Source organism: Coregonus lavaretus, assembly GCF_964263955.1.
Source record: "Coregonus lavaretus genome assembly, contig: HAP1_SCAFFOLD_445, whole genome shotgun sequence".
NCBI classification, from domain to species: Eukaryota; Metazoa; Chordata; class Actinopteri; order Salmoniformes; family Salmonidae; genus Coregonus; species Coregonus lavaretus.
Window position 1 is genome coordinate 337,358 of NW_028159343.1, and position 14,775 is coordinate 352,132.

General features: G+C 45.2%; 1 protein-coding gene across 1 annotated transcript; it reads right to left on the bottom strand.

The window, feature by feature from the left end:
* Positions 1 to 234: 234 nt before the first annotated feature.
* On the bottom strand, positions 235 to 13,798 carry LOC311122982 (ankyrin repeat domain-containing protein 60-like; the record flags this gene model as incomplete). The annotated part of the gene is given in 7 exon segments (XM_084197274.1): positions 235 to 411; positions 838 to 869; positions 1,154 to 1,319; positions 11,224 to 11,354; positions 11,630 to 11,696; positions 11,698 to 11,824; positions 13,674 to 13,798. Coding segments are annotated over 7 exon segments (825 nt in total).
* Positions 13,799 to 14,775: the final 977 nt, after the last annotated feature.

The window sequence follows — 14,775 nt, forward strand, 5'->3', positions numbered from 1 at the left end:
GCGAACTTCCGACTTCTGACTAAATTATGAAGGGGGAAACATTGTCTGTTAGCAGGTTTTTGTTCCAACCCAACACTAACACATCTGATTCAAATGATCCGACTGCTCATGCGATTCAATCTAGAGTAGTTAGGAACTGGTGTGTTAGTGCTGGGCTGGAATAAAATCCTGCGTGCACGGCTCTCCAGGACCAGGCTCATGGCCACCCGCCCTGTTCTTGAACTGCAGCTCTGGTCACGCGTCCCCCATCCACGCCCTCCTTGCCTGGGCCCTCATGGCCGTGTTCTGCAGTGGCCCCAGCTGCCTCACTTCCACACTGCCCTCCACCCCACGGCTACAGCGCCGCAGGTGGGCCATGTATCTCTGGGCGTGGGCACCCCGGTGCCAGGTGCGTAGCTGGGAGTCATGTTTCTAGTGGGCGAACAGCTCAGTCTCGTCCAGGTGAGGCATGAGGCGCACGCCCTGCACCCGCTCCTGCCAGTGGAAGAGGAAGAGCTGCCAGGTCCTCTGTCCATAAATTAAAGAGTTTAGCATTTTTCAAACACATGAAACAGCTTTTTCCTGCAATCTAGAGCCATTATCACTATACTTAATTATATGTAAAAAATGAATACAAAACTATATTTTTCTACATCTCTAAGCATAACTCTTGAGCTGTCTGTATCATCCTGACTGGTGGTTCTTTTATTAAATGAACTAAATATGCTTCTCTGCATCTCTTCCTCAAATCTAGGTAAAATATTCAGTACATTTAGTTACTGCTTGCTTTTCTAAAGTCTACCAACCTTGCCAGCAGGCATGCCAGCTAAGCTAGTTAGACAAGCTAATTACTCTTACTTGATTGATAGCCTGAAATGGCTTCTTGGTAGCTGGGAGATCGGGAACCTATCTGGGCTAGCTAAAGCCAACTTCATAAAATTGCTAAGTGGCTAATAGTATTACAGAGATTATTACATGTTTTTTGCAAATGTCTTTAACATGACAAATCTGAGGGGGCACCTGACATGTGCCCGCTATGGGCATGACACCTCTGAGGGGGATGTCTACATTCAATTGATGTAGAATAATTGATCAAAATCACCCAAAGTGAGATACAAGGTTTTTCCAGTGCGCCGGTGATATCCAGATGTTTTGCCTCTGCGGTGGTGGGTACCTTGTTGGAGCAGGGAGCGGACAGCGGGCATGTGTCCACGGTGGGCACTGATGAACAGAGCAGAGAAGAGACGGTGAGAGAGCCAGGAGGGAGCTCCACCCATAGAACCCATAGCACTGGGATGGGAGGAACTTGGCGGTGCTGGTTTGGACATCACACTCTTGAGCTACGTGAAATAAAGAGGAAATAGTCATTTTTATGTGTGAAAAGTAGAAATGTTCATCCTAAAAAAAGGGAAGAGTGAAGTTAATAAGGTCTACATGTTGTAATAACAGCTGTGAGATGTTGTTACTACAAGACCATGGTGCTTCCCTACGGAGCTGTGAGGGGAACGGCACCTCCTTACCTTCAGGCTCTGATCAGACCCTACACCCAAACGAGGGCACTACGTTCATCCACCTCTGGCCTGCTAGCTCCCCTACCTCTACGGAAGCACAGTTCCCGCTCAGCCCATTCAAAGCTATTCGCTGCTCTGGCACCCCAATGGTGGAACAAGCTCCCCCACGACGCCAGGACAGCTGAGTCACTGACCACCTTCCGGAGACACTTGAAACCCTACCTCTTTAAGGAATACCTGGAATAGCATAAAAGTAATCCTTCCTATTTTTGTTGATGATGGTTCTTTTTTTATTATGATCAATATTGACCTGAGCCATAGAGAGTCTCTGTGTATGACTGCTGTAGACTATTATTGGGGATTTATTATTTTCATAATTGATGGGATGACTAACTTAGAAAGAATGCATTCTGGACTGTGCTAATGTAGGTTGTGACACCTGGCAAGCTGTGATTGATGTAAAGAGCTGTTTTAGGGGGTAAAATGAGATAGGGATTTGTGTCTCCAGATACTGGAATATACTGGTTCTTTGTGATCTGTGAACCTTCCTTGGACGTAGGAATGGTGTCTAAGGGAGCTGGCTCTTCTCACTATGACAGGTTGTTATGATGAACGTATGCCTGGAAACAGGGATGCGCTAAGAGGAGGGGGACTAGCCTGTGCGCCAACGGATAGGCTGAGTAAGTCTAAACCACGCTCAAGTCTCTACTCTAATTGGTCAGCAGAGAGGTGGGAAATTCTCTCTGTCAGAGTATTTGAGCAAGAACCTAGAACAATGGATTAGTTCTCTGAAGTGCCCTGCGAGGTATTTCAAAGAGCCCGTATATACGAAACATCATATTTACCATTGAAGGTTTTTGCATTAATTAAAATAACTAGTATATCTTAGAAGTCGTGTTGACCTCTTTTGTTCCTAATGCCAGATTTGAATTGACGCAACTTTGACAATTGGCGACCCCGACGTGATCTGGTAGAAGGGACTTCGCTGGGTACTGTCCGGCCCATTGGTCATCTCTTTCATTGGACTGTGTTTCACAAAAAGTCCGGACAACTTAAAGAAGGTAAGCAGATACCTATTGTTAAATAACTAAAGATCTGCAAATTGGCTTTATTCAAATTAATTTTGTGAAACAACTGTCTGATGTAAGTGAACTAAATTATGAAACTATTATGAGTAGATAAGCACAATATTGTGACATGTAAACCTGTGGTGAAGGTGATGTTAAAACCTTGGTACCATTGAGTATTGTTTCTTTGACACATATCCAGAGAGATATGGCTAGGTTCTGAGAAAATACTGAAGTCCCCCCCAACCTGAAGAATCTGGACACAGATGGGTGAAGTCTTTTGAGAGTCTCACAGCAGCGGATGAACTCACCATAGGTGATATGGTTACTGTAATGAACAGGTGTATGGGAGACCAGGAATGCAGAGAGATAATGACCTCTGGGGGACTGAGAGGGCAAGTGGGGTCGGCTACAAGATTTGACCCCCACCGCAGTGACGTATGGGATGTCATAAGGAGGAAGTATCCTACCCAGGCCAGACCCGAACTGATGAGAACTCTGACATTGAATGACGATGAAACAATACCAGCATACATGAAGAGGGCTAAGTGCCTCTGGAGGCAAGCGTGGAATGAAGAACCAGGAAAAGACACCATGAAACACCTCTTCCTGACAAACTGCCTGGGGGGACTCCCGGATCAGGCTCGAGCTGAATGTGAAAAAGTTGTGGCAATCACCACAAAATCAATTCCGGAATTTACCGAGATAGCACAACACCATGTGGAACGATGGAGAGAGGGTAAGCGAAAGGAAGAGGATGAACTCAAACAACTTCAGAAAAAGGTTCTGAAGAAGCAACTGACAGAGGACAAGCCAGGAAAACAAATGGTGGTAACCAGTACCCCAACATCTAATCCTACCACTCCTGCACCAGGAAATGATACTGCTGCTGCAGTTACTGCTGTAATACAGGCAATGACGGGAATGATGGCACCTTCTGGTCCTCCTGGATATGGTGCACTCGCATACCAGCAACCCTATGTACCACCACGACAACAGGGATACACCCCTAGATACGCTGACCAAGGGTGTTTTAACTGTGGGATGCATGGCCACCAGGCAAGATATTGTCAGCTCCCAAGACAGGGACAACAAAGAGGGAGGGGTTACATGGGACAGTCCAGAAGACAAGCACCGAGATACCAGCAAGGATGGGGAAACTGGCAAGGAGGAGGAATGCCAGTCCAGCAGCACCAACCACCACAACAGCAGAACCGAAAACAAGACCCAGCAGTGCCTAACGCTGCCTTCCTGCCCAGCATGTCATGGCTGGGTGACGAACACAATTACCAATGAAGCTGCCCAGAAACCCATAAGGATCCCACCACCAACATTTACACTTTCCCACCAGGTTCAGAGCCGGTAGTGACATGTTTGATTGGAGGAAGACAACATAATATGCTGATTGATACAGGATGTACATGGTCTTCTGTACAAGCAACATATCAACTCACTACCAAAACACAAGCTTTCTCTGGGGTTTCTGGGGCTATTATGAGAAAGCCATACACAGTTCCATTGGAGGTTGTATGGGATGACCAACAGGTTACCCATCAGTTTCTATACAACCCGGAATGCTCAATGGGGCTCATGGGGAGGGACCTGCTTTCCAAACTGGGATGTAGTATCTATTGTAACCAGGAGGGTCTACATGCATCCATCACGCCCATAGATGATCTCATGCCAGTAATCATGAAAAAACTCTCCGACCCCCCTCACATGCTATATGTGGGAACACACCTAAACGAGGAAGATGAGGAGGAAGCATATGTTTACTGGCTGAAGCTCATGGATACTGACCCTGATGCTCCCCGAGTATGCAGAGAGTTCCAACTATGGAAGGCCTGGATACAGACCTTAAATGCATACTATCCACCTGAGGACCCTCCGCACATGACAATGAACTATACCAGGGACTTGGATGAAGCATATGATGAAGCCTGGGAGGAGGAAATGGACGATAGGCGCCCGATTGTGACCAGCAATTATATGTACATACTCAAAGAAGGAGTGGCTACCAGCTGCATGGTCATGGATGGAGACGTGGTACTCACAGACAAATGGTTTGCTCTTCCTAGTGATTCTGTGCCGCATGTTACCCTTCTCGTGGGATTTGGATATGAGGCAAGATCTCTGGGACCAGCGGTAAAGGCAGCAAGTTGCCTACGGTGGAACAAAACCTCTTGTTACAACGTGGAAAGCGCATTCCTTGAGGGAAATAAAGTATGGAGAATTAAACTCAATGTGGATGATGTGTCAAAACCAGAGGTTGTGAGGAGATCACGTTACCATGGCAGGGAGATGACTGATCATCCGGATACTCATAACATTTTCAATCAACTACCAGAGGAACTGTGGACAACAAGTGCTGAAGATGTGGGGCTGGTTGATGTAGAACCAGTGGTTGTCTCCATTCGAGAAGAAAGTGAACTCACTATCCCAGTTCACAAATCTCAATACCCTCTCAGTGAAGAGAAGACGAGGGGAATTGACTCCAAAAAGGACAGGTTATATATCCAACCTGTTCTGTGTGGAATACACCCATCCTTCCAGTAAAGAAAGGTGACACTGGGAAATGGAGGATGGTGCAGGACTTCAGACCAATCAACGAAGTAACTGTACCAGATGTTCGACCTGTACCAGACCCATATCTGGCCTTACAGAACATTTCACCCACCCAAGATTGGTTTACAGTAGTGGATCTCGCCAATGCATTTTTCTGCATCCCATTACATCCAGAGTCCCAGCCACTTTTTGCATTTACCTATAGAGGGCAGCAATTTACGTATTCCCGACTTCCACAAGGCTACCGCGATTCCCCGGGAATCTTCAACGCTATCCTGAAGAGCCACTTGGAAGAACTAACATTACCTGAGGGGGTGACACTACTCCAATACGTTGATGATCTTCTGTTGGCAGCACCCACAGCTGAGTCTTGTTTGCAGGCCACCAAGTCCCTTCTCCTGTTGGTGGCCAAAAAGGGATACAAGGTAAAGAAAGAGAAAGTGCAGTGCTGTCGGAGAAGTGTCCAGTTCCTGGGAAGAGTGCTGTCAGGGAAGGGACAAGCTGTGTCTGTGGCTCAGAGGACCTCCATCTTGGAACATCCCAAACCTACTACTGTACAACACCTTTTGTCATTTCTTGGCCTTACTGGATATAGCAGAATGCACGTGCCAGAATACTGCCTTAAAGTGGAACCACTGCAGGCAATCTTGAGAGAAGCAGGAAACAGAAACATCACAGAAGTCCTTAAGTGGACTCTGGAAGCAGAGGCAGCTTTAATCCAACTCAAACAGACGCTGGCACAGGCTGAAGCACTGTCCTTACCCGATTACACCACGCCATTCTGTTTGGATGTTTCTGAGCAGGATGGTTATGTACATTCCATTCTGTATCAGAAACAAAAGGGGGAAAGAAGAGTGTTACACTACTATAGCGCGAAACTGGACAACATTGAAACAGGACAGACTGACTGTGCCAGACACATGGCTGCCATTGCAAAAGCTATAGGTAAAACAGCCCACATTGTGATGAGACATCCACTTGAAATCAATACAGATCATGGGGTGACCGCTTTTATAGGCTCCAAACTTTTCACACTGTCCAGTAAAAGAAAATCCAGCATAACAAAGGCCATCACTGCAAAGCACATTACATATGTGACAACAGCAACCAATATGACCGATGGTATGGGTCTTGGAGAACCACATGTCTGTGAGGATAGACAGCCAAACAGATCAAAGTCCGAATGGACCTGCAAAACTCACCCTTGGAGGAGAACAAAATCACCCTGTTCACTGATGGATGCTGCTACAGGTCAAAGGACCCAAAGGAAGGAAACACTGCTGCCTATGCAGTGGTGAAACAAGACACAGAAGGAGGACATGAAGTAATGGAAGCAGAGAAACTTGGTCCCAATGAAGCTTCAGCACAGCTAGCTGAACTTAGGGCGTTGAGGAGAGCTCTACAACTAAGTGAAGGAAAGAATGTGGACATCTACACAGACTCTGCCTATGCACATGGGATTGCACACATTGATGGACCACAGTGGATGAGGAGAGGATTTGTGACCAGCTCAAATGAGCCCATCAAACACAAGATTGAAGTACAGAAGTTAATTGATGCAATCCAGCTTCCCAAACGAGTGGCAATAATGAAGTGCAAAGGTCACAGCAGAGAAAGCACCAGAGTGCGTGAAGGAAATGATCGGGCTGATCAAGCAGCAAAAGATGCAGGAGGATACAATGCCCAGCAGATGGTGCAAAACGAGCCACTCAAGGACAGGAGGAGTTGACGACAGACACAGTAAGACAGTTGCAAGAAGCAGCAGGCGCCTACGAACAGAACGTATGGAGCAGACAGGGAGCAAGGCAAGACCATCATGGGATTTGGAGATCTCACACAGGAAAAACAGTGGGACCTGCAAAACTCCTCAGATCAATCTTAAGGGAAGAGCATGAGAAGGCTCATGGAGGATGGAAAAGTGTCGTAAAATCAGTTGAGAAAGCATGGTGGCATCCACACATGTTGGACATGGCAAGAGAGACATCAGAGAGCTGTGAAGTGTGCAAACAATACAACAACAAAGTGTCACTTGGATCAGTGATAGGCAGCTTCCCAATACCTGATGCACCATTTCAAGACATTTGCATAGATTTCACGGACATGGGACAGGACAACAAAGTGGAAGGAAAAAGGTACCTGTTAGTAATGGTGGACAGATTCACCAGATGGGTGGAAGCCATCCCCACAGCAAGAGAAGACGCAAAGGCCGTGATTAAGTGGCTGAGGCGAGACCTCATTCCAAGGTTCGGGGTCCCGCGAATGGTCCGTTCTGACAACGGTACCCATTTCAAGAATAAACACCTAAGGGAGGTAGAGCAGGCCCTAGGAATCACCCACAAGTTTGGGTCAGTATACCACCCCCAATCGCAGGGACTCGTAGAAAGAGCTAACCAATCGCTGAAACGAAAAATGGCCAAAATCATGGCCGGAACTAAACTGAAATGGGTAGATGCCCTACCCCTTGCTCTAATGTCAATGAGAAATTCACCTGGGTCTGATACCCACTTGACTCCACATGAGCTTATGACAGGACGCAGAATGCCAGGGCCACCAGCAGACAATCTTAGTATGCCTAGGCTAGATATTGCAAAAATCAGATATACAGACTACATGCAGGCACTAATTTCTCTTGTTGAAAGATTGTCTAAACAGGTGGTGGAAGTGCGCACTCCTGCTGTTGAAACCACTGACGAGAACAGAGACATCCTGGTGGGAGATTGGGTGAGAGTGAAGGTGCATTCCAGGAAGTGGACGGAGCCAAGGTGGAAAGGGCCTTTTCAGGTGAAAGAGGTATCAAGTCACTTGCTGAGGGTAAACACGAGTAAGAAAGACGTGTGGTACCACAGAACACATTGTGCCAAAGATATAGTTCCAGGAAGAACTCTAGATCAAGTACAACAGGACTTGGCTGCAGACGGGGAAGATGTTATGGTTACTAGCGGGGCTGGCCCTATGGGGAACAGTGACATCCAGTCAGTATCATAATATAGTCATTACCTTACAGGAAGGGGAATCTCAAGTGATGTCCCTAGAACCATGTAAGATCTGGTCATGGAGGAATAGGGCTAGTGGAATTGGGGACACTGGTTGCAATTGGAACCAGAAGGAAAACTGTAACAAAATGTATCCCCATGTGTTAAAGAGAGGTACTTATCTGTGTGAGGGAAAGTGGTGTCCAAATTGGGATTTTATGATTACAAATGTTGGCACCTTCTGGGAATGGCGTTGAGGCTATCCATATGTAATAGGAGATGCTTCTAAAGCAGCTAGGTTTTCAATGATAAGGGGTGTGCAGGGGTCAAAAGGGGGTGCATGTAAAGGCGATGAAATCCTACTAACCATCCAAGACATTAAACTTACAGATGCAGGTGTGTACACCTTAGCAGCAGTACGATCCGGACCAGACACCATGGGTGTGTTCACCATCGTGGTCACACCCAAACCTGCAGCTGGGGAGAGACAGACCCAGTTGAACCACATCACCACTCCAGGACCAGCTCAGCTTCAATCCACTAAGGTACCAAACCCCGTTCGGGTGATTAATGTTAGGGATATAATGGACAGCGACCAATTGGGGACAGAAACTGGTTATGAAGGGAAAGAAAATATGTGGTTGGCATACATGAGGTATACGGCTAGGACACTGGTCAGGCAGAATTGTGTTATCTGTGGACATGCAAGACCTGGGTTGGCAACCCACCCATTCGCTTTAGGAGAAGGGGAAGGATGGCAGTGCATATTGGAAGAGTTCTACCATTCACTGCCAAACACCACCCTGTGCAAAGCCCTAAGTTTGATTTTCCCTGAGGTTCCCCCACAAAAGGCATCTGAAGGAGTTCAGGCTTATGGAGGTAATTACAGTTGCATTACTGGAACAGGTAAGGGTGTTAACTATGGTAGGCTACCACCAGGGGACTGTGCTGTGAATGTAACTATGAACAGCACTTGGCCAGTAGAGGGTAAATCCCAGACAAAAGGGGTGGCTGATGTGTGGTGGATCTGTGGACCAAATAGAAAACTAACCCCGATTCTAAAGGGGGACTGGCAGGGCACGTGTGCATTAGCCAGTTTGATTGTACCTCTGACCATTATTGATGTTTCCTCAGACCAACTTTTGGGCATCGCCCAGCTAGCCCCAGACAGAGAGAGAATGAGGCGGGGGAAACGTAGTGCCCCATGGTCAGCAGGAGAGGAGATCCACTCTAACCTGTTGGGGGTGCCTGTGGGAGTACCATTACAGTTCCAGGCACTCAACAGGAATGATGGGTTGTGGCATTTGTTGCCAATCATAGGACCTGCCATAGATGCTGCTAAACAGCGATCTTGGATAAATTACATCTATTATAACCAACAGCGATTTGTTAACTACACACGCACTGCCCTGACTGGAATGTCGGAACAACTAGAGGCCACCTCTAGGGTGGCTAGGAAAAATAGACTATGTTGCTTGCTAACCAAGGGGGTGTGTGTAAGATGTTTGGGGAACAATGCTGTACGTTTATTCCTAACAATACTAGCCCGGACGGGAGCATCACAAAGGCCCTAGTTGGCCTGGATAAGTTGTCAGCAGAAATGAAGAGCATGGCTGGAGTGGGGAGTGGTGGGCTGTTCTCCTGGTTAAGTGACTGGTTCGGTAAGTATTCTTCTATGGTGGTTACTGGATTTCTGACCCTAGTAATTGTGTTTTTATTGTTGATGTGTTGTGCTGCTTGTATCATTCCCTGTCTCAGGAAGTCAGTGGTAGGAGTGGTGCGGGTGTCAGGAGTGATGCCGTTGTTGCCGGCCCAGGATGTTGCGGGTGACTCTGCCACTGACTCTGAGACCAAGTTGGATGATCCATGGTTTGCCTAGTAAAATATATACACGCATTTATTTTCAGTTTTTGCTCATTTATTACCTTGTGTTTTTACTAACCACTGTGATTGTTTATTCCTCCTGAGGTGAAGGTAAAGGATTCCTGGGTGGCTGGTAGCCAACTCAGTACATGTTAGGTGTAGGGGAGAAATAGAGGGTTAAAATTATTATTTTTCGTTTATTAACATTTTTTGATGTGATTTAATTTCCATATCCTGTTATACTCAGGGTTGTTTATATTCTGTTCAAACTGTTATTTGGAGTGACACCATAAATGGTGTCAACAGAGGGAATCTTAAATTTTCCCTTTCACATTTTTGGAATCACACCCTAGAGGGTGTCAAAAGGGAGTCAAAATGTACTTCTCTGTTTGTGTTTTATGTTTTAATAGTCTTATGTTTTGTGTTCTATTAATTCTGTGTTTTATGGTTTGATGTTCTTTGATGACTGGTAACAATTTGCAAGTTGGGTGTAGATGGACTGAGGGTTTTTATTTTTTAGGATCATTATGGCCTATTAATAAAAGTGTGATTCTTTTTGTTTGTATTGTATTATAATGAATCACACCCTGTGTTTTCTTATTTTTTGAATCACACCCTAGTAGGTGTGAAAAGGGGGATTATTGGGGATTTATTATTTTCATAATTGATGGGATGACTAACTTAGAAAGAATGCATTCTGGACTGTGCTAATGTAGGTTGTGACACCTGGCAAGCTGTGATTGATGTAAAGAGCTGTTTTAGGGGGTAAAATGAGATAGGGATTTGTGTCTCCAGATACTGGAATATACTGGTTCTTTGTGATCTGTGAACCTTCCTTGGACGTAGGAATGGTGTCTAAGGGAGCTGGCTCTTCTCACTATGACAGGTTGTTATGATGAACGTATGCCTGGAAACAGGGATGCGCTAAGAGGCGGGGGACTAGCCTGTGCGCCAACGGATAGGCTGAGTAAGTCTAAACCACGCTCAAGTCTCTACTCTAATTGGTCAGCAGAGAGGTGGGAAATTCTCTCTTTCAGAGTATTTGAGCAAGAACCTAGAACAATGGATTAGTTCTCTGAAGTGCCCTGCGAGGTATTTCAAAGAGCCCGTATATACGAAACATCATATTTACCATTGAAGGTTTTTGCATTAATTAAAATAACTAGTATATCTTAGAAGTCGTGTTGACCTCTTTTGTTCCCAATGCCAGATTTGAATTGACGCAACTTTGACACTATTCTAGGTTTTTCTTTTATGCCACATCACCTTGAGTACATCCCCAGTAGCTGCAGCTATCACAAGCTCAGCCCATCCATCGTAAGGCCAGATCATCAGGGTGACAGTAGTTCCAGGGACCATGTCATTACAGTGAATAGTGGTGTCATCATAAAGGTCACCTGTTGGGTGGAGTATACATTGGGTCTGGTCAGACAAGCACATCATTAGATAATTAGGCAAACTGGAAAACACCCTATAATCAAATGTTCACCATGATGGGCCTGTCACTACTAGCCTACTTTTGAGATTTATAAGGGCTGTGATTCTAACTTCATTAAACCCATTCAAAAATAAATGAATACATCTAAGAAATTAATTAACAACGACTTCCCATTTCTTATTAAAATATGTCAACAGTTAAACCAGCAAATGAGATCAAACATATTTATTTTACCTTTATCCAGGTAGCATACTCTCTGGAAGTCTGTGGGAATCACAACCACTAATTCCATGGCGTTTTTTTAGCTCTCTGATTCTCATATTGTGCTGGCAGTCGGGCACAACGAACATCTCTCCCGTTTCACGCAGTCTAGCACCAAGACTGAACTTGACTTTCTCCGACAGGTCACGGTAAATTGCACTTTTGGGTCTCGGTCAGTGGCGGCTCCTGAAAAAATTCTCAGGGGGGGCAATTTTTCTGATGATTTAGGTGACCTACACACATTTTCAAAAAGATATGTCCAGCAACAACATGAAGACAGGGGCAGCATATAAGTCAATGCCAGAAGCATTTATTGACTGATCTCAAAAGTGTTGGCTTACAAAAGCAAAATAAGTTATCACAGTAAAAATAATCAAGGGTGTTCTTTCACATTCCTCAACACTGCATAAACAATATGCATTTCCATAAACAAATGAAATATCAGCTGAAAATACAGCATCTTGGTATTTGTTCAAATTGCAGGATCAACAAGAGCTTTTACCACATTTTTTGCCTCATGGTTGAATTGGAAATATGTGCACCTGAGCATAATTCACAACAAGCAAGCAGGAGCTTTTGATAGAGGCTACTGAAAACATTGATGCAAGTTAATGGTAATAAGAAATTTTTATAGACTTCCATATTCTGCCCTCTTGTATATATTTGTGAAAATGAACAGTGATAGACATTTTGCCTGAAAACAGAATTTGAAAATAATTTCTAGAAAAGGTAAACACAGCTATCTGTATGGCTTTGTAAAAATGAACAACCATATTCTGGCCAATTGTATAGATTTGTAAATATGAACAACCATATTCTGGCCAATTGTATAGATTTGTAAAAATGAACATGAACAGATTATTATTTATTTTTTAAAATGAAAAATAACTATTTTAAACAACATCAACTGTGAACTGATTTGGGCGTGTGTGTGTTAAAGAGACAGACAGGGAGGGACAAAGAGAGAGAGAGGCTACATTACTTGTACTGAAACTGTTCTCTTCTCTCTTTCAATGCAGCAAAGCGGTCAATGACTTTCTCATTGAAATCAGGCATGCTGAGGACTAGTTCCCTCTCCATGGAAAGCATGGCCAGTGCATTCAGACGTTCCTGGCCCATTGAATTTCGCAGGAATGTCTTAACTCGTGTCAAAGTTGAGAAACATCTCTCAGCTTCAGCTGTTGTCATTGGAGTAGTTATGAGGATGTTCAACCGAGTCACAGTCTCAGAGAACGTCTCCTGGAGGTTGTAGCTCATGAGAACCTGGTACAGTGCCAGTGCACCACAGTTTGACTTTCTCGTCATCGGCAAAAATACCGTTCAGTCTCTCCAAAAGCACACTGGCGATTGAGACTGAGGTTGATTCCGAGATGGGAAGGAACTCAAAAAAGCGCTCCTGCACTTTGTGGTTGCTATCTATGTACCTCAGCACAAGCACCAGCTGTGTCTGTGTAGAAACGTCCGTGGTCTCGTCAGCTTGGATAGCTACGAAGTTCGCCGACTTCACCTCCTCCACAATATGTTCCCTCATGACCGCTAGCATACACTCCAGTAGCTCGTTTTGAATGGTCTTTGATGTGAACTTCTTTCAAAGAGACAATCGAGTTGCACTGAACGTTAGCCATCTTGATAGTAGTACGTGAATTGATTGACGCTGCTACCCGCTCTTTTCTTAGTTACGTTCATGGTTATGTTACGTATGACGAAAGCGCGTAAGTGCAAGCCCTCAGAAACCCATAGAGATTGTATTGAAAGCTCTGATATTTGAAAAAAATTTTTTTTACATGAGAGTCTATGAGAGACTTCTGGGGCGATTTTCAACCTGACTGAAATCGCCCCAAAAGGGGGGGGGGGGGGCATTTGAAGCACGACTTTAGCCTGATTGGACATTTAGTGGCAGATCAGACGTCTAGATTAGAACACTGATAACTACTGTTGCCGTGATATAATTGATTAGAAAAAAATCCCTTCCTTTTCCCGTTTGGCAGTGCGTCGCCCATATCGCCCTAATGAACACACCGCCCCTGGTCTCGGTACACTCTTCGAGTCGCTGTCGCGGTAAATCATCGCACTTTTGGGTCTCGGTACCTGAAGTGGAATCCACTTCGTTGAGGTGTTAAAATATGCCATTGGATTGCTCATAGAAACGCGCCGAATCATTTTTGCATATTGCAAATGGTTTAGAATTGGAAAATAATGAATGATTTGGAATGCTGTATCTGACTACTTACTGTTGCTAAGGTGATAATCGTTCGAGTCCTATTGTTGCGCTTTCGGTACATGTCCAACAATAACATAGCCACACAGTTGAACAAATCTAATGTTTCATGATCAACTGATAGTAGGTTTAGTTATATTGACTTGAAAATACCTGGTATATTATGGTAAGAAGGTAGGCTTATTTTTTTATGGACTTGCGACAGCAGTCCCACTTTAAATACTGTACAACTTATTTCTGACTTTTGAACGTGATTGGCTCAGCAGTCACAATTTAAACAGGCTATAGTCAGTGGTGTAGTGCTGATTTTTAGGTGAGGGAGCGCAACAGTTCTATATCGTGGAGCTCCGCCCCATAGGGGAGCTCTGCTCCTAGTGGTTTACCCTCTGCCCTAAGGCAGCAGCAGCCTGAAACAAATTTATGCACACACCTGCAGCCAATGGGAGCACAGGTGTCCCTATAAGAGGGGATGCCTCCCCTCAATCTGCCTCCCATTATCTTCAGCGACTGGACGACTAGACTGAAGAAGCCAAGAAGAGACGAAGAGAAGACTCAGGAAGAAATCGCCGTCGATGAGCCAGCCATCGACGTCTTCTAATATGAGCACACCAGGAGATTTTCCACCCCCAAAAGCCCTTTTCAGGGCTCAGTGCCGATGTACCTCCATGGCATCTACGGACCCCCACGACCTCTGTTTCGTGTGTTTGGGGCCGCAGCATGCCAAGGAAGGGACCGGCAATCCCCCTAATTGCGCCTCCTGCGCCCTCCTTCCTATGAAGGTGAGGAAGCAGCGTTGGGCGTTTTTTAGGGAGGATATCCCCCTAGAGGATGTACTGTCTCTTCTCGCCTCTGCTTCAGAGGCGTCGACGGACAGTGCTGACTCAGGGGATGACAAGGAGAG